At 43.6% G+C, this 22,634-nt stretch overlaps 1 protein-coding gene across 1 annotated transcript in view; it reads right to left on the reverse strand.

The window, feature by feature from the left end:
• The window catches only part of ppargc1b (peroxisome proliferator-activated receptor gamma, coactivator 1 beta), a 60,047-nt gene that overhangs the window by 5,055 nt on the left and 32,358 nt on the right, over nucleotides 1–22,634 (reverse strand). Inside the window, exons 2-11 of the mRNA XM_086084793.1 lie at nucleotides 12,041–12,226; nucleotides 11,502–11,708; nucleotides 7,418–7,531; nucleotides 5,229–6,168; nucleotides 4,749–4,797; nucleotides 3,102–3,160; nucleotides 2,437–2,989; nucleotides 1,507–1,564; nucleotides 1,218–1,336; nucleotides 277–404 (exon numbers count right to left, since the gene is read on the reverse strand). Coding sequence (XP_085940919.1) covers nucleotides 277–404; nucleotides 1,218–1,336; nucleotides 1,507–1,564; nucleotides 2,437–2,989; nucleotides 3,102–3,160; nucleotides 4,749–4,797; nucleotides 5,229–6,168; nucleotides 7,418–7,531; nucleotides 11,502–11,708; nucleotides 12,041–12,226 — 2,413 coding nt within the window. The remainder of the gene's footprint in view (nucleotides 1–276; nucleotides 405–1,217; nucleotides 1,337–1,506; nucleotides 1,565–2,436; nucleotides 2,990–3,101; nucleotides 3,161–4,748; nucleotides 4,798–5,228; nucleotides 6,169–7,417; nucleotides 7,532–11,501; nucleotides 11,709–12,040; nucleotides 12,227–22,634) is intronic.

Genomic DNA, 22,634 nt, shown 5'->3' on the forward strand with positions numbered 1-22,634 from the left:
AGGGCATACATGCTAATGTTAGCCTAGCATAGTGAATCCCAAATGTTGTGTGTGCCAATGGAAATGCTTCCATGTAAGTTAATTGGTCTGAAAATTACTAAAAAACATTTTTATATCTACGCCATCAACATATCATGACTGTCAGACTGATGAAATTCACACAACAGAAGATTCACTTTGTGTTCAAATAAACAGGCCCAGATTTGATGCTGGGCTAACATTAGCCTAGCGTACGGGAAGTTACACCTTCGGTTTTGTGTGTGTTGTAATAGTCACCAAGGTCGATGTAGCGCTTCCTTGTCAGTCTCCTCCCGCTCACAGGTGCGCTCTGGAAAACATTCTCACGCTCCCGCCGGTGCCGCTGGATGCCAGACTGGCGGATCTTTATTACGCCGCAGCGCTCCCTGTAGGCAATAGACACAAATCTGAAAAATTGGGACCTTGTGATATTTCGCAATAACAAAAACTCATCTCTTTTTTTGCTGCAGCTTTTTGGTGTAACAGGTCTTACACTGCGTTGTACTACAATGTGAGTAGGCTTAATAATTTTACGGACGTGGAATGACATGCAGGACAAACATAGTACTTCAGTAATATTAACATTTTCAGTGAGAATTGAGTTCAGTGTGTTGAGTAGTTTGGTGCCATCCACGAATGGTATTTTTTATGCATAAGAGCCCTTTGCACTGGAACCTCCTCGCATGTGGTTCAAATTTGGTGTCAAAAATTTTGACGGGCCCCTAAAAAGTCAAATTGTGCCTAAATGGCCGCTTTGAACCATAAAATGGCTTCCTGAGCATGTTCACATAAAGCTTCTTGACACATTTTTGTGGGTCCATTCAAGATACACATGGCTTTCATGTTGCTAAGTTAAACTGGTTCTGACTATTTTTATTGAAGAACCCCTGGATATGCTCAAATGAACCCTAAAATTGCCACCTTGAACCAAAATGGCAGACTTCCCTTGTCTTTTCAGGCAAGGCTTTTTGAGACTTTTTTGTGACATTGCTATTAAACTTGATATTGCTAAGTGAAAATGGTTAGAACAATTATTCTGGAAGGACCCTGGAAATGGTTAAAATGAGCCTAAGATGGCTGCTTTTAACCAAAATGGAAGACCTATGTGTTTTTGGGCAAGGTTTCTTGAGACTTTTTGTGTCCGCTACTCTAGTGTACTGTAATGGTGACTTTGTCAAGTGCTTGGTCTGGTTACGTACTCATTACAGATGATGACTTTGCAGTCTTCTGCCGTGCCAAAGACCTGGAAGCGTTTCTTCAACATGTTCTGGGTCATGCTGCTGGGCAGGTTGTGGATGTAGAACACCTGACAGTTCTCCTGGCAACAAGGAAACCATAGCAACAGTTAGCAACGGGCGGGCGAGAACACACAGATGGACGTAGGAGGTTTTTAGCATTGCAGATGTTGTCTCTAGTCTCACGCACGCACACACCCACATCCAAACACTGTTGTGATTCACTACGGAGTGGAACGGGAACACTGCGTACCTCGTCGGATTTGGCTTTGTTCCTTTGTTCGTCATTTGGGCACATCTCCGAGTGTTCACTGAGGATGGGAGAAAAGATGGGAGACGAAAGATGAGGGGAAAAATAAACAAAAAGGTGAAACAACAGCAGTGAGAGAAAACAGAGCAGGTGAATTATTTTGATCCATTGCTCTTCTTGATGACTACACACCACAAAGTACATTCCTAAAAAGTGCAATTATTCCAAAATATAAGCTGCCACGCGGGTTTAGGTGTTCATCTCTTAACCAGTAGAGAGCAGTCAAGCACTAAACGTGCCCAGAAGAAGACAGGAACAGGAAGTTATTAACCTCGTGGAGCCAACAGCTATTTCTAAACTTCTTTACTCATGGAATAATGTTGACGCATTGTCTGTAAGTGACTTTTAAGACACTATTACATGTGTAATGTAGATAAAATTATGTGTGAACTAAATGGTAGTGTTTGTTTACCTTAAGTAGTCATCGCTAGTGCCCTAATGCTAACTATGATTGCTAACTGTTTAGCATAGGCTAACACCTTTGTTTACTCATGGTATTAATGTTGAAGCATCGTCTGTAAATGACTTTTAAGACATTATTACATGTGCAAAGTACATATAATGATGTGTAAACTAATTGGTAGTTAGTGTTTGTTTACCTAAAGACAAGTGGCGATCGCTAGCGTGCTAATGCTAATCGCGATTGCTAACTGTTTAGGATAGGTTAATTTCATTGGTGTTGGATTAACAAAAAAAATCATATTTTTTTTTGGGGGGGCTTGGTGAGGCGATTATTGATTAGTCGATAGAATAATCAGTAAGATAATCGATTTAAAAAAGATTAGATAGTGACAGAACTAGGGCTTACGTGGCGGCCATGTTAGCATGGACATCTTTCCCATCAAAAGCTACTTCTGGTTTTGGGATGTTTACCTGGAGTCTGCCTTGCTGGCGGGGGAGTCAGGACACACGTGGAGCATTGGCGAGGACGAGCGGGACGCCGCAGAGCACTCCGCCTCTTCCTCCGAAGTGGGGGGCGTGGCAGCTGCTGATTGGCAGTCAGACGGAGGTTGTGATGATGTCACCAGTTTGCCAACGTCAGATTGGATGCCATTTTCTGGCACCCCATCGCCGATTTGGGGTTCTCCAGTCCCTTGCAGCATGGCGCCCAGCATGGCGACGCTGCGCCTGCGGGATTCTCCAAGGCTCAGCGCGCAATAGTCGTGGTCGCCGAAGTCACGGCAGGAGTCATCGTCTCCGGCCTGACCCATGCGCCGCAGCTGGGCATACAGCTCCGTCTGCTCCGGAAGCTTACGCTGATGCAAGCGGCTCAGCCAGGAGCCTCGAAGGCCAGCGACACCACCAGGAGACGAGTGGACGGATTCCTCACCATCACCGTTTCTTTCGCCATCCTTTCTGGCCTCGGTTGGCTTGAAGAGGTCGTCCTCCACTGATTTGTGAGGCGGCGTAGTGGGTGGCGTCAGACCTGCAGAGAACATTATTTATATGGTGCCATTGAAGGACTCTGTTGGAGACCCATAGAGAGACCTCCTTTAAGGACTCATACAGATATCTCGTTCAAAGACTCAAAAAAGTACCTGCAGTTCCGCACAGATCCACGCCGAGCGTCTGCTCGAAAGTCTTGCTGCTGAACTCTCTTCAGTCATGGAAAAAACAAAAGAGGAGAATCATGTAAAATTTCATCATGATGCCTCCTCTCTCATGACAGCAACCACATGCAGGCCTGTCCTCGCCGCTATTCTTCTCCCATCTATTTTTTTTTTTTTTGGGCGCAACAAGCACACTGGCCACGGGAATAAAAACCAGCCAGCGTTTGAAAAAGGCAGATTAATGTGAAGGATGGACCCATGCCAGGGAACGTGTTCAGTGTGGCGGCCTGAGCGAGTTGGAGACGCTCCAGGGACGCTGGCGGGAGGTTAATGTGGAAAAGCGCGGGCAGCGAGTACGCACCCGTCTGGGCTCAGATTACAGTCAGAATCATTAAACATCTTGGAGTACAATCTGTTTTGGATTAGAATGCATCAATATTAGGCTGCTGGAATGAGAAATGACAACCAGACAGAGTCACATGTTTTAAATCGGATGCAGGATTCCAATTATATGTACGTACTGTACATCAACAGGTAATCATACAAGTAATCACCTGATTCAAGGATTTGCACTGTACAGAGACCTTATACAAGGATTTATAGACTTCCCTAAAGGATTCTTTAAGGGACCTCCTTGTAAAAGGTCATTACAGGATTCTTCTTCAAGGATCTGGACCTCCTTCAAGGCTCATATAAGACCTCGTTCAGATACTCTTAGAAAGACTTCCTTCAAGGACTTCAAGGCCTTGTTGAGAGACCAAGGACGCCTACAGATACCTCCTTCAATGACTCCTACAAGACTCATAAAATACCTCGTTCAGGTACTCCTTCAATGATCAGGCATCCTACAGAGACCTCTTCAAGGCCGCCTACGGTGATCAAGGACACCTACAGGGACATCCTTCAAGGACATCTACAAATGCCAAGGACTCCAGATAGACCACCTTCAAGGCCTCCTACAGTGAGTTTAGAGTCTAGAGAAGGGATGGCATCAGCAAGCGCTGTTTTAAGCCTGATAACGATCCTGTTAATTGGAATCAGCTGCAGTTTGAGTAGTCTACTAAACAGACCTCCCCCTAGGCCTTGTACAGAGACCTCCTTCAAGGCCTCGTATAGAGACCCAGGGCTCATACAGATACCCCCTTTAAAGACTACTACAAGGCTCATACCAGACCGTTCAGGTACAAAAGACCTTTCCAAGGCCTCCTACAGGGATCTCTTTCAAGGCTTCCTACGGAGATCAAGAACACCTGCTGGGATATCCTTCAAGGACTCCTACAAAAGCCAATGACTCTCGAGGGACCTTTCAAGGCCTCCTACAGGGACCTCCCTGAAGGCCTCGTACAAGGACCAAGTTATCTTGCAGAGACCTCCTTCTAGACTTTATACAGAGACCACGCACTCCTACAAAAAACGTCATTCTAGGTCTCCAACAGAGACCCTTTAAGCACTTGAGTAAAAACTGATGTGCAAGTGCTGTTAAGTAAACTGCTCATGCATCTGCTCTCACTTCTTATGACAAGATGCCTGCTTGTGGCGACAAACAAAGAATCTTAAACACATTGGCTCATCCACGGCATGAACAATGTTGCAGCCGGCCGGCATGAGTGTGACAAAGCAAAGAGAAATCCTCACCCTGTGGACTTGTTGCCGTTGAGAGGCAGACACAGGCAGGTTCGCTTTTCTGTACACACACAAAAGAAAAACAATTTGAGTAATAAAGGACTGGAGTATGTGGGCAACAATGACAAGCACTGTCCTCATACAACGGACTCATATCACGTCACAACATTCATCAGTCATGTCCCTTTTGTCAAACATGTTAGCTTTATATTAAAGTCAACTCTACTATATTGTCCCATTGTTATTGTGCTCTTTCCCAAAATTACCTTCTTAAGTCCATTTTGATTGGCTAATTTGGTGTGGGATTGTAAAACTGTGTTTGGTCTAAAAAATTAACCAATAAATGTAAAACCTGATTTCATTATAGCTACAAGGATTTTATGTCGCAAGATGGCCTTTTCCCAAACTATTGAAATAACAAGTTCATTTAACAGCCCTGTTCTTGGCATAACTACCAACCCTGAAAAATCCAAACAAAGCCCATGGTCTCACCGCTGTGGCAGCAGGTTTTGGTCACCTCCGTTGTGTCACCTTGTGTTCCTGCCTCCGTAGTGGTCCCTCCTCCGGCTTGAGTTGGCGAGAACTTGTCCTCCGCCTGCTTGTCATCCCGCTCTTCCTTCCTGTCGCCGTCCCTCGGCTGCCCGGGCCGCAGCCTCTTAGCAAAGCGGCTGGGGAAGGAAGCCAGACGTCTGGAGCGGCGAATCGAGAAGGAGCCGCCATCCTCCGCGGGGCTTTGCGGCGCCTCATAGGAGGAGTTTCTTGAAGAAGGGTCTTTACAAAGATTCGGTTTAGGGGTGCCGGGTGGGCGGTTGGAAGGCAGGAATCCTGGTCCTTCTTGGGTGTACGGCGGATTGTGCTGTCCGTAAGGCTTGCTCACGTCGAATGAGCTACTCTTCTGAAGAAGCTCACGGAGAAGCGAGTCGGTTTTCATCTCCCTATGCCTCGCAAAGGGAAGCCTCCGGGGGGCAACCCCTGGACCACTGCTCACCTGGGGAGCCACCAGGACTACCCGGCTGTGAGAGTTTGTAACCGACAGGCGGGCGGCGTCGGGTCGAGTCCGAGGCCTGGCTGGTTCCTTGCGGTCCAGACCCTGCTGCTTGCGCACTGGCATACAGTATGTGTGCATGTAGGTGATAAGCTCCACCACAGAGCGGAGTTCTTTCTCCGAAGTGAACTGTGGCTTGGCTGGCTCGGCGGGGGCCTTGCTTTGCCTTGCCTCCACCTCGCTACCGGAAGAATCTTCTTCCTCATCATCATCGTCCTCCTCTGATTCGCTGTCTTCGTCGTCTTCCTCCTCCTCTTCATCCTCTGGATCGGCAGCTGGGGGATCCTTGGCGTCACGCCGTGATGTGGTGAGATGACGGTGGAGCTCGGTGCATAGGCGGCCCGCCGGACGCACGGCGCGCGGCTTCCGAACCTGAGAAGGATCCATCTGTGAGGGAGACACAAGCTGGTTGATTAACCGCATAAATATGAAGATCCTTTCACACAGTTTATCCAATTACTGCATCGCATGTGTCTTTCACATAGATGGCTGCGAAGAATGGCAATTACCGCACCAGTATTTGGTTCAAGTCGAACTCTAGTTGGGTACCAGACTTAAAATGGTCTGGGTCTAGTTTAGTCATAGTATGGTTCTGGTGTTGCTTTTATCTGGTACTAGTTATTTTCTTGAGACATACAGTACTCGTGTTTCTGTACTGGTTGCAGTCTTGTATGTTCGTAAATCCATGGTATTAGGGAATTTCAGGTACTGGCCTGGTTGTAGTTTTGTACTAGCTTGATACTACCCTGGTCTTAAAATAGCCTGGTAATAGTCTGATAATAGCCTGCTTCGAGTAAGGTACAATTCTGCGTCTCTAAAACTACTGGTCTTGCTCTAACAAAGTTAATTAGTGGTCCATGCGTTGTGCCATTCTCTTTCCCACAGCCGCCCCTTATGGAGTTTAGCTTTGCTGCCCCTAGTTGGACGAGTAGCACCACAATCATCAAGTACAGAGCAGTCGTACGTTCCCCTACGCCACATTTGTTATGAGCGATGGCCTCTCTCTGCACCACACTCACTCCTAAAATGAGACGTCAGGGCTGCCGTTTGTTGTTTCTGACGAGTGAAGAGCGGAATTGAAAAGTGTATAAAGACATCAGAGAGTCACATGTTCAGCTTGGCTGTGTTTAGAATTTAAAGAGAGTCTTTCACTATTTACGCCATCGTTTCTTGTCGTTATGCATGAGGAGAAGAAATTGAATTGCAATGCAATGATGCTAAAAGTCTCCCAGACGGACTAATTTAATAGAATTGCGAGTCTGGTACCCAACAACAAAGAGGAAGTGTCACTACAAAAGAAAACATCAATGATTATTGGAAAGATTTCTCAACGTGATCTGTATCGCTAACTCTACGAGTAGAGATTGACTTTTTAATTTAGAATAAAAGGGGTACAATTCATATTTTAGTTCAGGTGAAATCAAAACAACTTTTTGATTTTGTCTGATATTAGTCTTGTCCTACTATGCTTCAGTCTGTACTTTGTCTGGTTGCAGTCAGGTCTACTCAGGGACTAGCCTGGTCCCAGTGTGCTCCTTATTAGGTTCCAGGTTGGTACTTGTCTGTTGGTTCAATCAACTGCTAATCTGGTGTTAGTCTGGTACGAAGTAGTCGTTATCCAGGTCTATTTCCACACCTTAACCGGAGGTCGGACCTTCCGTAAGTGCAGTGCTTTGTTGCTATAGCGATGCCCGTGGACGCCATCTTTGCCCACAGGCACATTGGGCGGAGTCAGCAGCAGGATCTTCAGCTGGTAACACAAGACGAAGAAGAATATAAATTATTATTACATTGTAGAGCGAACATGGTCTTCACATCATCAGCTTCATCATCATCATCATTAGACTGTCTTCATGACATACCTATCAAATAATATCAGATTAGGGAGAAAATACTGTGATTAAATCTGGAGCGCTGTATGCTCCATAGGGGAGGGTAACCGTTTTCCAGTCTGACACTAGTCTGGTTGCAGTCTGATTGTAGTCTGGTAAGAGCCAGGTAAACATGTGTTACTAGTCTGGTCTATAGGCAGTGGTCTGGTGCGAATTTGGTTATAACCTGGAACTCGTTTGGGTCTAGACATCTTTTTGCCTGCTTCTATTTGGGTACTGGTCTGGCCCTTGTCTAGTTTTAGTTTGGTACTAGTCTGATACTCATTTATCACTAGTATGGCACCATCCTGGTTCTAGTCTGCTGCTAGTCTAGTAGTTCTCTCCTGTACTAGTCTGGGTCCAGACAGGTCCTTATACGGTAATTTGCCAAATACTAGTCTGGTAGTAATCTGGTTTGAGCATGGTTATAGTATGTTACTAGTCTGGTTCTAGTCTGATTATAATGTGATTCTAGTCTAGTATTGGTTTGGTAGTAGTATGGCTACTGTCTTCCAGTACTAGTACAAATACTAGTAGAAAATAAGAGGGAAGAGACTGGTGTGAGTTTGTCTAAAGCCTGGTTTAATTTTGATACTAGCCTGGTTCTAATCTGGTACAAATCTAGTTCTACTGTGGTTGTATTCATATTGTAGTCTGGAAGTAGTTTGGCACTTGTATTATTATATTATATGATACTATTCTGGTTCTAACCTGTTTCTTGTCTGGTACTAGTTCAGGTGTAGTCTGGGCCTAACGTGGGATGGTTCTAATCTGATCTCGTATTAATCTAGTTCAAGTGTTGATACAGTTGGGTTGTAGTCTGGTAGTAGTATGGATCTAGTAAGGTACCAGTCTGGTACTAGTTGGAAAAAGTCTGGTATGAGTCTGGTCCACTGTCCGGTACATACTCTATTTAAGTGTCCGTGCCTTAATTATTACAACATGACCACCTGACAGTGTTTGGCTAAATCAGAGAGGAAAGGATTTGTGGGTCAGATTACTGACACCTACACTAACACTTTGTGGACCAGCCAAATTGGCAACGATGATGAGGAGGAGGAGGAAGATGAGGAGAAGGCTTCCATTGAGGATGCTGAAGAGGGCTAGCGTGTGTGGGCCACATGCAAAACTCCACAGAAGCATCCTTAAGCACGAGCAAGTGTTTCAGAGCCTCTCAAACACAGATTGTTCCATTCTGGATGACTTCCTAGGACACAACAATGAAGGCCTTGTCCCCCAAATGTTATATTCAAGCCTATGTGAAAGCACACAAGCAGTAAGACACTGACAAACCTACCTATCTACCTACATTCCTTTCTACCCTCCTTCCTACCTACCTGCCTGCCTACCTAACTACCTACTTAGCTAACTAGTAAACTGTGTGCCAGCCTGTAAAAGGGCTAAATCCAATAAATCAAATCTACCACTTAAACAGGCAATAAAAATCAATTGTGTTCAGCTGATTAAACACTTAGTTTATCGGCACATTTCCTTATAACAATTTGTCTTGGAAATAATTGCAGTAAATTCTAATCTTTTCAAGCACATGCAGATCAGACTGACTGGCCTGCGGGAGGGAATTGTAGTTCACATTCACACCAACAGAGGGAACAAGCACTCTCAAGGCTGAGGGACTATTGACCTGTGAAGTGAAATGTAAAAATATATACCAGGTATGCACATTTTTATGTAAGTAAGAAATACCCAGGAAAATCAAAAAATATTTTATTTGAACTTCCCCAAGTGCTTTCTGTTCTTGTCATTTACTGAAGTTGGTTTAAAAAAAAAAATCCAACATTGCATGATTCCAAGCACCAACGACTTTGACTTGTAACCATTTTCTCTCTCGCTTCCTATTCTTCCTTAACGTAACTGATTAACCTGCTTGCCTCGCTTGTCATTTGGATTGTTGACTTTTCAATGTCACTCAAGGACAGGCCAGTGGTGCACTTGGTAGTTTTTGTCAAAACACAAAGACAACATTGTCATGAGACTCGCTGTTTTGGGACTAAACAATGCCACTGAGGCATTTAGCGCCCTGCTTTTACACTTGGTGTGTGTGTGTGTCTCTACCACGCTAAGCTTCATGCTAAAGGCTTGTATCGTCACACTCTCTTACACAATTTCTCTCTGAGACTCTAAATACTATTTTAAATAGCCTTTATAGCTTTAACAAGCCTTTCTTCAACTTTTCAGTTTAGAACATTTTCTACATACATTTTATGTGGCAAAACAGCTTTTCCCAAAACTTTTCAACACCCTGACAGAGTAGTCTTTAGAGAAGTGCTTGTCAAGCGTCTTATGGCGCACATCCCTTGAAACGACAAAGTTGGAGCACCCCTATCCTCAACACCAAAACCTCCCCCAACTTGCCAATATAGATCAAAACAAAGTCAGTTCAGCATATAGCTACCTTGATTTCATGTTGTAGAACACCCTTTCACAGTTATTTTAAGCAACACACCCCTTCAATATCCCGCCAAAGTGGGCGCTCCCTCACCGTTAGTACCACTACTCACCTAAAAAAAATTAAATACACACAAAGCCTGTTTAGTGAATTTTATAGCAGTTGATTTAATGCAATAGAATAGCCGCTGCCAAACTTTTTAAGACCTGTACCCACATCAATAGAATTGTTGCACTCCTACGCTTAGCGCCAAAAACTCTCCGACCAAAAATGATCAAAAGAAACGCCATTTAGCATATTGCTCCATTGATATAACATCAGACAACAGCTTTTCCGAAACTTTTTAAGCCTTCTAATTCTTCAAAAGCATTAGAGTTGTCGCACCCCCATGCTACTCATACCCTAATAAATCAAAATAAAGCCTAATGAGCTAATAGCTTTGATTTTATGTCAAAGAACAAACTCTTAGACCCATTTACACTGCAAAAAAAAGTTGGTGCACCCCCTAACACCCCCCCCCCTTCATTTATTCCAGACATCTTTGAAAATTAGCACGTCTTAATTGAAATTCTGGAGATTGATAGCACACCACAAACGGGTCATGCAAACGGTGAGGCTGAGTGGATATTTACGCTTCAGCCGGCCCACCCGGAACAAAAGCATCTTTGTAGTCCAGCTCCGGCACACATACCCACACAGACACACAAAAAGGTTGCTCAAGCTTTAGTGAATGATGAGTTAGCGTCCTTGGTCGTGAGCATTGTAGCTGGAGTCTATCAAGGTTTGGGATACATAGCGTCCGCAGGGTTGCTCAGGTGCAGGACAAGACAACAAAGTTAGATTCCTGGAAGTCTTTGGACTTCGGGGAATAACAGGAGGCGCAAAAGGGAGAGGGAAGGGTGGTCTACTAAGGCATCCCACAATGACGTGTGAAAAGTGAAAGAGCGGGTGCACGCTGGTGGAAAACAAACTAGTAGCAACTATCGACTGCCTGCCACACTGATACGGATTTAAGTATGGTAATGCAGACAACAAGCTAAAGTATACCTCTATAAATGTTTAAAATAACAATTAGTCATCTGTCGGTATGGTAGTAAATTTACATTGTGTAAAGACAGTTGGGACGTGATTTATTTTCATTGTTTGTGATTAATCCTACAAACTCTGCCGAACAACAAGCGGTGAGTAATACAGGTAGTGAGAATGCAGTGCAGAAGGCAGAGAAGTAATACAGGAAGTTGAGAATATCAGACAGGAAGTACAGACAGTAGAATAGGAATCAAGAATGCCACGCAGGAAGTAGTGTTGCAGCAAGTATCAGTAGCAGTATCGTAGCATGAAGAAAGTCAGCCAGGAAGTACACTGACAACTACAGAAAGCAGTGCAGGAAGTTGAGGAGGTGAGACAGGAAGTAGAGAGAGCAGAACAGGAAGTGGCCTTACCAGAGAGGGGTCCTCTGTGTCCTGCGAGCATTTGACGTGGTTTGTCCCAACAGAGAAGTGATGAAGATGGTCCGTGTCGTCCTCGTCCCGCTCGGGCTCGTCCTCCCCGAGGGCGGGAAAGACTGAGAGGCCGCCCACCTCTGCGTCCACCATGCCGTCAAGGCTGTCGGTCAGAGCGGCCAGCAATGCCGCGTTCTCCTCTTCGATCTAGAACGCGCCAGAAAACACTTTTCAACTTCCTGTTAACCTTGTAACACAGAACACATCAACAATCATTGATTCCCTTTGGATCATAATCTGGCAACCATGTTCATCATGGCTCGATGTACAAAAAAAATAAAAAATTAATGAAGACCCTTTGCTGCAAAAAACATAGGTGGAAGGTAATTTGGTTTCAGACATTGTTTCTTGTGGTTGGACCGCAGAAAACATGTTCTAAGGAATTCACCCAATTGCCACATATACTGTGGTACCTTGAGATGCGAGTTTAATTCTCAAAACAAAACCGATTCGTGAATGAGAACAATATGGCCGCTCACCTCAAAAAGCTCGTCGGGTGTGCTGTATCGGATGGAGGCCGGCGACGCATCCGCCGCCTGATCGCTGCACCACTGCAGCTCGCCGAGGCAGTTGACGCTGTCAAAGTCGCTGGTGTCCAGCTGCGAGAGGTCAATGTCGGCAAAGTCGGTGTCCAGGCGGTCTGAGCACACCTCCTCCTCCCCATACTGAAGATGGGAAAAAAAAGCAAGAGGGTCAGGCCAGTGTAGTCTGTTGTGAAAACTTTCACGCGGAGAAGCGGAATCACACAATCAGATAATGGGATGACATCAACACCAGCGTCTTGTGCAATGTATAAAGCAGTTAATAGATGCCGGGAAATTCATGAGTCGACTTTAAACCCACCATACGAGGTTGGTACCTTTCACACACAATGGCAATTTGGTCAAAAGAATTCCTGAATTATTCCCAAATTCAATTTGGGAATTTTCATCTTCCCCCATTCCAAGTTTTTAAGAGCAGTATGCAAAATTAACAGGGAAAACATATATTTGAAGGTTCTCAAAAGCTTGAAAATTTGCAAGTAAACTCCAATACCCCACATTTGAGGTCCCTCCCTACCTTTCATACAAAACACCAACACAAGAGGAAAAGGTGTGGGGTAAAAGAAAAAAAAACCAGTTGTACAGGACCACAAAAGTAGGGAAAATTGTGAGTTGACTTAACACCTCCATCCGGAGTCAGTAACTTTCACACAAAACAGTGGTATGTGAATTGACGGGGAAAAGACTGTTTTAAAGGGCCTCGGTAGACAGCCATTTCGATGATTACCTTTCACACAGCACAGAGACAGACACATGGGGAAAAGCGGTAAAAATCTGAGAAAAAGTTTGAAGGCAGGAAATTAACGTGGGCGACATTGACTTCAACCCCTCCATTCTTGGGTCGGTACCATTTACAAAAAACGTTAACACATTCCCTTTGATGGCAGCGTGAAAGGGGCTATGCTGTAGAGACTCAGTGGAGGCGATATAATCCAACTGTACACACACGATAGGTCCATTTTGCCTCTTGACCCCATAAGAATTCCACAAAACCGAACACCCTTCATTTACCCACCTTTGCCTTTCACACAGCCATGACGAGATAATGACAGTGACAAGAATCCACGCTATCTACGATTAGAGCAGCAGTGATTTTCCAGACGGGACGCTAAAAGCCTCGTGGTCTACAGTCATACACACGCACACGCATGCACACACACATGCGCGCACACACACCCACACACACACAATTGAGCCACGTCATTGTGAAGCTGTGAAAAAAAGAACCGATGTGCGTGACACTGTAGGAGGAAGTGAGTGTGCACAACTGGAGTCATTGAATAACATTTTATGAAACTGGAAGTTAAGTAACAACAGTTGAATTATAACACACAAGTAGAGTCTACATGTGAAACAATGCCTACATTGTCGACTGTTTCTGGAGACAACAAAAAGATAAATGTGCTATTGTATTCCGGATGAGAACATGTCTACTGCTAGACTGATGCATGTGACTGCACCTATTCATCTTATAGGCACTTAGCATCACAAACCACAGCTTAGCTAACATGTGGCTAAATTACAATGGCTAATGACCCAAACATTGCAAAAGTCATTGATGTCGCAAACTTCATTGAGGCTGGCAATAATGATGTAGTTAAAGTTAGCAGTGTTGCTAAAGCTGGAGCTAAGTGGCTAACGCCAGTTTTGATGACATATCGTATATTGGCTGTATTTAAATGCATCAATGTTGAAAAGTAGCTACTTGTAGCTAACTGCGATGATGTCGCTAACCTTGGCACCACTTAGCATATACAGTACAATGGACATTTCATTCATGAGTCTAATGAGAAAATTATGAAATAGCGGTGAGATATTACATATTAATATCTGATCCGTTATCTACTTCCAGTCACTCACCGTGACTCATTTAGCATTTATTAATTCACAAAAGCACTTTATATCCTCAAAACCTACAAAAGCCAATCTTTTTTTAGGTTTTACGCCATCGTGAATTCTGAAAAGATTATCGGCTCTCATTCATCACATTCATTAATCTACCCGTCGCTCATTAGTGTTTATTTGCCTTTCAAATGGCGATTATGGCTTAGCAAATATGCTAATTATGATGGCTGGCCATGTCTTTGTGATTCAGCTTAGTAATTAGTTATGTCATGCGCTTTATGTGTGTGTTTATTAGGGTTGACATACGATATCACCACGTATAGGGGATGTCAGCCATTTTAGTTTGCAGCAACCATTTTAGAAGCCTGACTTGCCATATAACACAAAACTCCAATAACCCCTTAAGGAAAATTCAGCCCCTGAAACCAGTTTCACCAAACAGCACGAAATTTGGGGGGCATATCTATCTGGAGTAGGCCCACAAAAAAGTCTCAAGAAACCATGCTCGAAAAGACACTGGAAGCTGGCCAGTTGGATTTGAAGCACCATTTTACGGTTTCCATTTCCATCAATCTTTCAAAGATATACTTTGATTAAAAAAGCATTTAAAATATATCTCTTTTACCTGCATTATCGCAGTAAAAGAATGAGCGGGTCGGTCGTGACTTGCTAGAAAAGACGACGAAGGAATGGGGGGGAACGGACGCCCTCCATTAGACCCTCCCACTACTTCATCTCCCTCCAGCTGCTCATGCAGGTGTGCGTATGTGTGTGTGTGTGTGTGTCTGACACTCTTAGCATGCTGATCACATCCCCACTCACTCACGTGTGCCCTCGGCTCGCTGGATAGGCGCATCCTTCTTCTTCTCTTTCATCTCACGAAGCACGCATCCTAGCACTAAAGTAGAGCACAGATCTCCGCCAAGGCCCCACAATCCTATTAGGATTGGAACCAAAATGTAATTGGTCCTTCCTTCACTCCACTTGCAAATTTTTAAATGGGAATCATTGAGCTTTTTTTCTGTGCAATTAACAATCAGTGTTGACAATCAGTCACTACAGTGAGCAGCAATCCAAGAGCTGTTTTCTGTTTTTTTTTGTTGCATATCAGTCACTACCGTAAATTGATGTCAAAGATGCGCATCTTGTTACTACAGTGGGTAGCTATTCAAATGCTGTTTCAGCTACAGCATTTGCAAACGAGTCTTGCTGTCAAGGCCGCACATCAGTCACTACAGTAGCGATTGGAGCGGATCTCAGAAAGGGCGCTCTCTCACGAAGCCAAAGAGGGGTCAGTCAGAGTTCACGCCGTGATTGTTCCGGCGGTGTGGTGAGGAGCACCTGGAGGTGCCCAGGGCGAGAGTTTGAACACAGCAGAGGACAAAACGCAAACAAAAATTTAGGGTTATTATTCCTGGCCTTAACATCTTCCACAAAGACAATAGCAGGCGTTCAATGAATCCGTCAGTGTGTCTTTGGCTCCTGATATGAGGGTTTAACTGGGCCATTAGGAAGAAAAAAAAGGCAGATTAAACGGGCATGAAATTATATGGAAGACTACTGATACCTTTGATGTTATTGAAAGGGAACACTTCCAGGGAAAATTTGAGTTCAGAAGGAGTTCAGCGGGTTTATAAATAGACCAATATGACTATTAAATACACGGGCATACTCACATTAAGCAATCCGTGCCATGCTTGCGCCTACTGCCACCTCGGCCGATGTTCTTTTCCCACTCCAGTCCCAATAGCAATAAACATGATGAGTAGAAATGATACACTAAAAAAGTCCATGGGACACTAGTTCACATGCAAGATCACAATGTACAAAGTGCATGTGATAATTTATGCTGTCATTCGCCTTGCCAGTACTAGCTGCCACCTCACGCCGTACAAATAAACAGAACGACTACAAATGATCCACAATCAAAAAATAGTCCACAGCACACTCAATGGCTTCTATGTTCCGTGACCAATGACCATGCTCGTAACTTCCTATAGCACTCATATCGCAAATCATCTTTTCGCACCGAAATAAATGGAAATACCATTAAACAGTTTCAGTGTTTCTGTGCCAAATTTTACTCTGCTCTTTAATCAGAAAAACATCCCGCTATAAAATTGGCCTTCACAGAAGCATACAGAAATGTTGCCATTAAATAGAATGTAAAGAATTAAACAGGCTTTGCCACATTTTTGCTTCATTTCAAGGGACATTGTGCTCTTCTTTCTGGTGTTCGCACCTTAGCCGTAAATAAATAATAAATAAAATTAATGTCATCATTGCTTGACAGTTATTCACAGTAACCACTGTGCGCAATAGAAATAAAAACAGCAAAATTATCCATCCATCCATTTTCTCTGGTGCTAATCCTCACCAGAGTCTTGGTCATGCGGGTAAGGTGTAGCAGCTGACTTTTGGCAAGAGGCAGGGTACATCCTGAACTGGTCACCAAGCAAGAACAGGGCACGAATAGACTTACAACCAATCATAACCACAATCACACCTATGGCCAATTTAGATCCACCAGAAATAAACGAGTAAAAAAATACAGTCCGTAGTCCAAACTGACTATGACATTCATAGCTCCTGTGTATTATTAGTCAAAATTATCTTGACTTCCATGTGTGGTCAAGCTCTGCTCTCAGTGCCAGTAGAAAAAAAAAAAGAGCAAGAGAGCGTGAGGCTGCCGGGACGACGGCGCATGAAAGCTGAGTTATTTATAGCACTCCTGCCTGCATGCGGGAGTGCTAACGGTGCTAAAAGAAGCGCGTCGGCGTAGAAAAGCCGAGCGGCCTCTCTGCAACGTCCCACGCCACTGAATTTAAACGCCTTCATCTCCAGGGGACGCTCGTCTTTGACGAAGACTAGCTGACGCCGGCTATCCACAGAGGTTCAATTCAGATGCTAAGCTAATGTGCTCAAAAGATGGGATTTTACATTTAAACTAATTCAACGAGTAGTAAGCACGTAGAGACAATAACTGCTCAGTAGAATGAGGCTTAATTTGGCATGTTTAGGCTTAGCTATTGGCTGTTCCATATGCAGATCATTCTTCATGTCAAAGTTGAGCATCAGCCACTAAAGTGGATGCTGCTGTTCCATCACATTGACTGACACCCACGAGTAAAACCAATTTTATGTACAGTATGTGGTGGGGGGAAAAAAGAGTCCTAAAAACCAAACAAACACAGTAAAATAATATTTAAAGTGCAATGTAATGGACGTATGTCATGTGACCTTCAAAGCTCTGTCCATTAATAAGAGTCTTTATTGATCCACGCATGGAGGGAATCCAATACATGCGGTGGTGCAGTGATACGTGAGGTCAGACGTCTCGTACACGCAAACACACAAGCACATGTGTAAACTTCGAACACACACTTGAAAGACAGCAATGTGCCACACAAGGTCAGCCAGGCAAAGGAGAAGGCCATGTGTGCATTATTTCTTGCTCTCTACACTCTTTTGTCATGTAGGTGCGGAAAGGCGACCTCAGCAAAATATTTTGCAACTCAAAACTTAGCTCAGGTCAAATGTTTATGTGCTGCTTTTGCATTAGATAAAGACGCAAGCACTCTGTGATCTTACATGCTGCTTTTTTGAAAATGATTTCTTCTTCTTTTTTTATTATTGGAAATTAAACTTACTAGAAGACACTTTAGACACTAGTGGTGCAGTCACGCTCTAGTTTCCTTCCACATCCCCAAAAGAAGAAGACATAAAGAAATGAGTTTAAAATGTCAGGTAGCACTAAATAAATAATTCACGTGAGACAAAGCTCAAATGCTAGGTGTGACAGAGTACTTTTTAGAAAATAAATAAATAAATGAGCAATTATAGATAAATATTGAATTCCATTCAGTGTAATTTGGTACCTTTCTATTAAAGAGGTCATGCATATTTTAGGTATTTTAGGTAGGAAAGGCTAAACCTAAGCACTTAAGTGTTTTGCAACTACATTTTATAACAGCTCAGCTGTTAGCCTGGCTAGTATTGTTGCATGCAAAAGACTGGTGTTTAGCTGCGCCAACTAGCAAGACCCAATTCGTAACTGGAGCGGCGCCAGTTAGCTTAGCATCTAGCATTGTCCTGGTAGTTCCCGAGCAGACGAGAAAGCCAGGAGGATGGGTGACTGCTCCACATGGACACAGAGTACTGGCAGGCGGCAGCGCCTCCAGGTCCATGGTCAGATGTTGTTGTAGCCATTTTCATACTTAGGCAGACATGATGATGTCATCAACAAGCATTATCGTGATTGGTCAGTAGAGTCCAACTCTCTGCCAGAGGCCACTTTCACATATATATCGCGTACACCTCCCAAACCATTGAATGTTAGTGTACATGTTTTGACTTTTTTTTTCTCAAGAGGAAACACACAATTTTTATCTGTAATTATCCTTTCCGTTCTGTTATTTAGTTTAATGACAAATAAAGCAAATACCAGAAGAGTTGAAAATCATAATGCAATATTTTTTTGGGGGTGGGAGGTTATATACAGTAATTGAATTTAATTTTTGTGTAAAAAAAAAAAAATCATAATAATTTCAAGGCCATATTTCCCAGCCCTAGTTTTACAGTATATTACCATGTTTACTAGGCTTCCTGGTCTGATGGTTAATTAAGTTAAATTGGCACATAGGAGTGCTTCCATTACAGCACGAATAAAAGTAAGTGCTCAGTTGAGTACATTCTTCACACACACTCACATCCACACACACTTATACCGTATAGTGATAGTGTGTCATGCAGAGTGAAGGTGAAGCGATGAGGAATGGTGATGAGGAGGCAACTTCACTGTAATTACCTCACACCCTCGCAGCACATGAAGATGGCCGAATCCCCCTCTAGCCCCGCTGTCCCACCCGTTCTTACTTTCTTGGAGGTCACTTTGACAGGAAGTTGTTTAGCATGACATCTAATCACTATCGATTATCCGGACCGCAATCACACACATACACACACACAACGCACGGAACATCAAGCACAGACTACACCCACACATACTGGACAGCTAATCATTAGAAGACATGTTAGCATTAGGCGTTATTTACTGGAGGCGAGGTTTATACGCTACAACACTTTGGCAATCTCTGGAGGCATTCAGTAGAGGTGGGGTCTATTGTACTACAAGACATTAGCATCTAGTGGAGGTGAGGGGTTAACATACTACAAGAATTTGGTATCTACTGGAGGTGAGGCATTTAAATATCGCAAGACAGCATCTCCTGGAGGTCAGGACTTATTACTTATTACGTATTATAAAACAGCGTCTACGGTGAGGCTTTTACAGGTATAGTACTACAAGACAGTAGCATCTACTAGAAGTGTGGCTATTACACAATAAAAGAGAATTTATTGGAGGAGAGGCATTTACAAACTACTAGACAGCATCTACTGGAGGTGAGGCAGTGACGTACTACAGGACAGCATCAACTAGGCCGGGGTTCGGCTTTTACATACTGCAAGACCTTGGCATCTATTGGAGGTGCGGCATATACAAAATACAAGGCAGAATCTCCTGGAGGTGGGGTCTTCATAAGAATACTAGAATATATTTGCATTTACTGGGGGTGAGGCATTTCAATATTATAACACAGCCTCGACTGGAGGTGAGGCCTTTACATACTACCAAAAAATCTTTTACTGGAGTGAGGTCTTTACAGTACAAAGAAGATTGATGAAGGCCTCCCCTCCAGTAGATACCAACATCATGTCGTCCGTATGTGAATGCCTCATCTGTAGTAGATGCTAGTGTCTTATATTGGTATGTTAAGGCTGTTGTATATAGTATGTGCCATGTTCTCATGACCTACTCTGATGACTCCTTTGAGTTTGTTGGTGGCATTAGTGTCACTTTTTTGTCCTTACATAAACATAGCCGCTTGGTTGTCTTGTCGCTGCAGTATGAAAATAAATAATGTGCACATTTCCATAAAACTTATTGGACTTTTTGGTGCAGGCTAAGACCTTGTTGTTTTTTTAACTTAGCGGTAATTGATTGACAGGTGTGGCCCAGTCATCATGGCTCATCCTTCCTTGCGGACGTCACCAAACCCGCCGAGCCGCAACACTCTTATTCCTGAGCCCTGAATCTGCTTTTCCCTTCCGCCAACCCATCATCCCGCCATCTCCACGGATCTGTCACTCAGGATTGTTCTATTCCTCGTTCCAGTCTTCTCGAGCTGTCACGGTGCCGGACAAAAGTCATCCCGTCCAAATAAACTTGAGACCTCTGATTTACACTAGCAACTTTATCTTCTGGCTTTACTTTTTTCTGTGTTCTGTTTAATGTGAAAGGCATCAACACAGAATGGAGGGATGAAGTTGATCAAGTTAACCAGGCTTGGAGGTAGAATTAGAGGCAGGACTGTGCCTGAGAATGCCGTAATGCCGGGACGGGCATGTGAAATTTAACATGTTTCCCACCCGTGTTGTTTTGTGTGAAAGGCACCACCACTTTCACTGGATTCTGTTTGAAAGGCACAAGTGGACAATTTTCTGATCTATTGACAGCTTTTGCGGAAAGGGTGTTAAAAAAAGGAAGTGAAGCTGCTAACAAAGGCCCCTTTCACACAGCCTCTCTTTTTTTCTTTGCTTTTTCTTCTGTTCTGTGTGAAAGACACTACACGGAATGTAGTGCAGAACGGAGTGCTGAAGTCAATTGAGCAATTTCCTGGCTTCAGAGGTATGTCTGAGGCAGCATGGCGTCTGTGTGAAGGGTATTTCCGGAACAGGAGTGTGAAGTTTGACAACACATGACACTAACTTCTACCACCCTATTGTGTTGAAAGCATTTGTCGCAGGCCACAGCTAAACTTTTACATGTCATGTCATTATTGAATTGCCCCTTTAACACTGCCAGTCAAAGCTGTGTTTTACACCCTGGCTTTTTACCCTGTCGTGTGAAAGGCACCTACAATTTCACTAGGTTCTGTGTGAATGGCACAGGCGGATATATAACAGAAAGAACATACAGTTAAGAACCTGAAGTGAAGCTCAGGTAATAACAAAAGCCCCTTTCATGCTTTTCAAAGCTGTGATATAGCCCTGCCACAATTTGGAGCGGATGACATTGACAGGGAATGGGGAGGGGACTTCAACCAAGTAACTTCCTGGCTTCTGTGGTAGTATCAGAGGCAGGACTGCATTAAGTGTGAAAGGTAGTGCCGGGACAGGGGTATGAAGTTCTGTATAACACAAAGCACGCACTGCTACCGCCCTGTTGAGCTGATTGGCTGATTGCGGGATGTCAAGCTCATTTAACGCTGTCTTTTTTTCATGCGGGCGTTCTGTTTGAAAGGCACCAGCACAGAATGAGAGAGATGAGTCAACCTAGCAATATGGAGGTGGTATGAAGGGTTTGTGTTGGTGTGAAAGGGCATGTCGTCCCATCAACGGACACTCACATCTTGACGGCAAGTGAACTGACTTGAAATTACAATTGAACGAGCATAATCTTGAAAGGAAATGGAAACTGGCCCACTCTTAAGTTTTCACACGGCCGCCAGCAAGCCAGTAATGAGAAAGACAAGCTGACAATTTACACACACACATACACAGGAGCGCTGGTGCGTGATTGGACGTGATTGATTCCAGCGTAATCCTCATTGGCTTGCATTGTGAGTGTGTGTTGTTCTATATTTAGCTCATGCACGGGTCTCATGACTTGCTCTTGGCATGCTGCCGCTGACTTGAGGAGCGTCTGCCACAGGCAGATGACCTCTCACACACACATGCATGCGCACACACATGCACTGATTGTGTGTTTGCGTGTGTGTGTGTCATTTGGAATCATCACGTTTCAAATTTCAAATGAGAAGTCTGAGGGTGCGTTTACATGACACTGATCTAATAAAGACTGGAAAGTTTTTTTTTTCTTGCCTCGCCTCTAGTACACATAATATGTGCCTTGTTGTACTTGTCAACATTGTACCTACAGTAGATGCTGTTGTGTAGCATAAAGTATATGTAAAGGCCTCACCATCAGTTGATGCTATTTTCTTGTAGTATATATAAATACGATATTACTACTACTTGTAAACAAAATAGGCATAGACTAGAGGTGAGGTCTTTACATACTACAAGACATTAGCATCTATAGTAGTTACAAGAAAGTCTCAACTAGAGGCGAGGCCTTAAAATATTAGCATGTACTACAAGTGAAGCCTTTATACACTATAAGATATTGGTACCTATGGGAATTGATGCCTTTACATAAGTACTAGAAAAAATTAGCATGTACTCGAGGTGAGGCCTTTACATACTTAAATAACGTGCATCTATTCAAGTTGAGGCCTTTGCATACTACAAGACAGTATCTACTGAAGATGAGGTCTTTACATACAAAATATTTGTGAGAACCTGACATTGGCATCAACATGAGGTGAGGCGTTGACATATTTATTGGGGGGAAAACAGCATTTACTTGAGGTGAGCCGTTTAAATATTGTAAAGGCAGCATGGCCTAGAGGTGAGGCCTTTACCTATACACTAGTTTGAGATATTAGCATCTAGTGGAAATGAGGCAATTACATGTATGCTAATACAATACCTTAAAATTTACTCGAGGTTAGGTCTTTACATACAGTACACACTTCCTACACTTTGGGCTCTACTAGAGGTAAGGTTGTCACATACGTGAGGCATTTACATACATTTTACTAATACTGCCGCATTAATGCAC

The sequence above is a fragment of the Leptonotus elevatus genome, chromosome 9 (assembly GCF_054856555.1).
Source record: "Leptonotus elevatus isolate MCC_2025b chromosome 9, RoL_Lele_1.0, whole genome shotgun sequence".
Classification (NCBI taxonomy): Eukaryota; Metazoa; Chordata; class Actinopteri; order Syngnathiformes; family Syngnathidae; genus Leptonotus; species Leptonotus elevatus.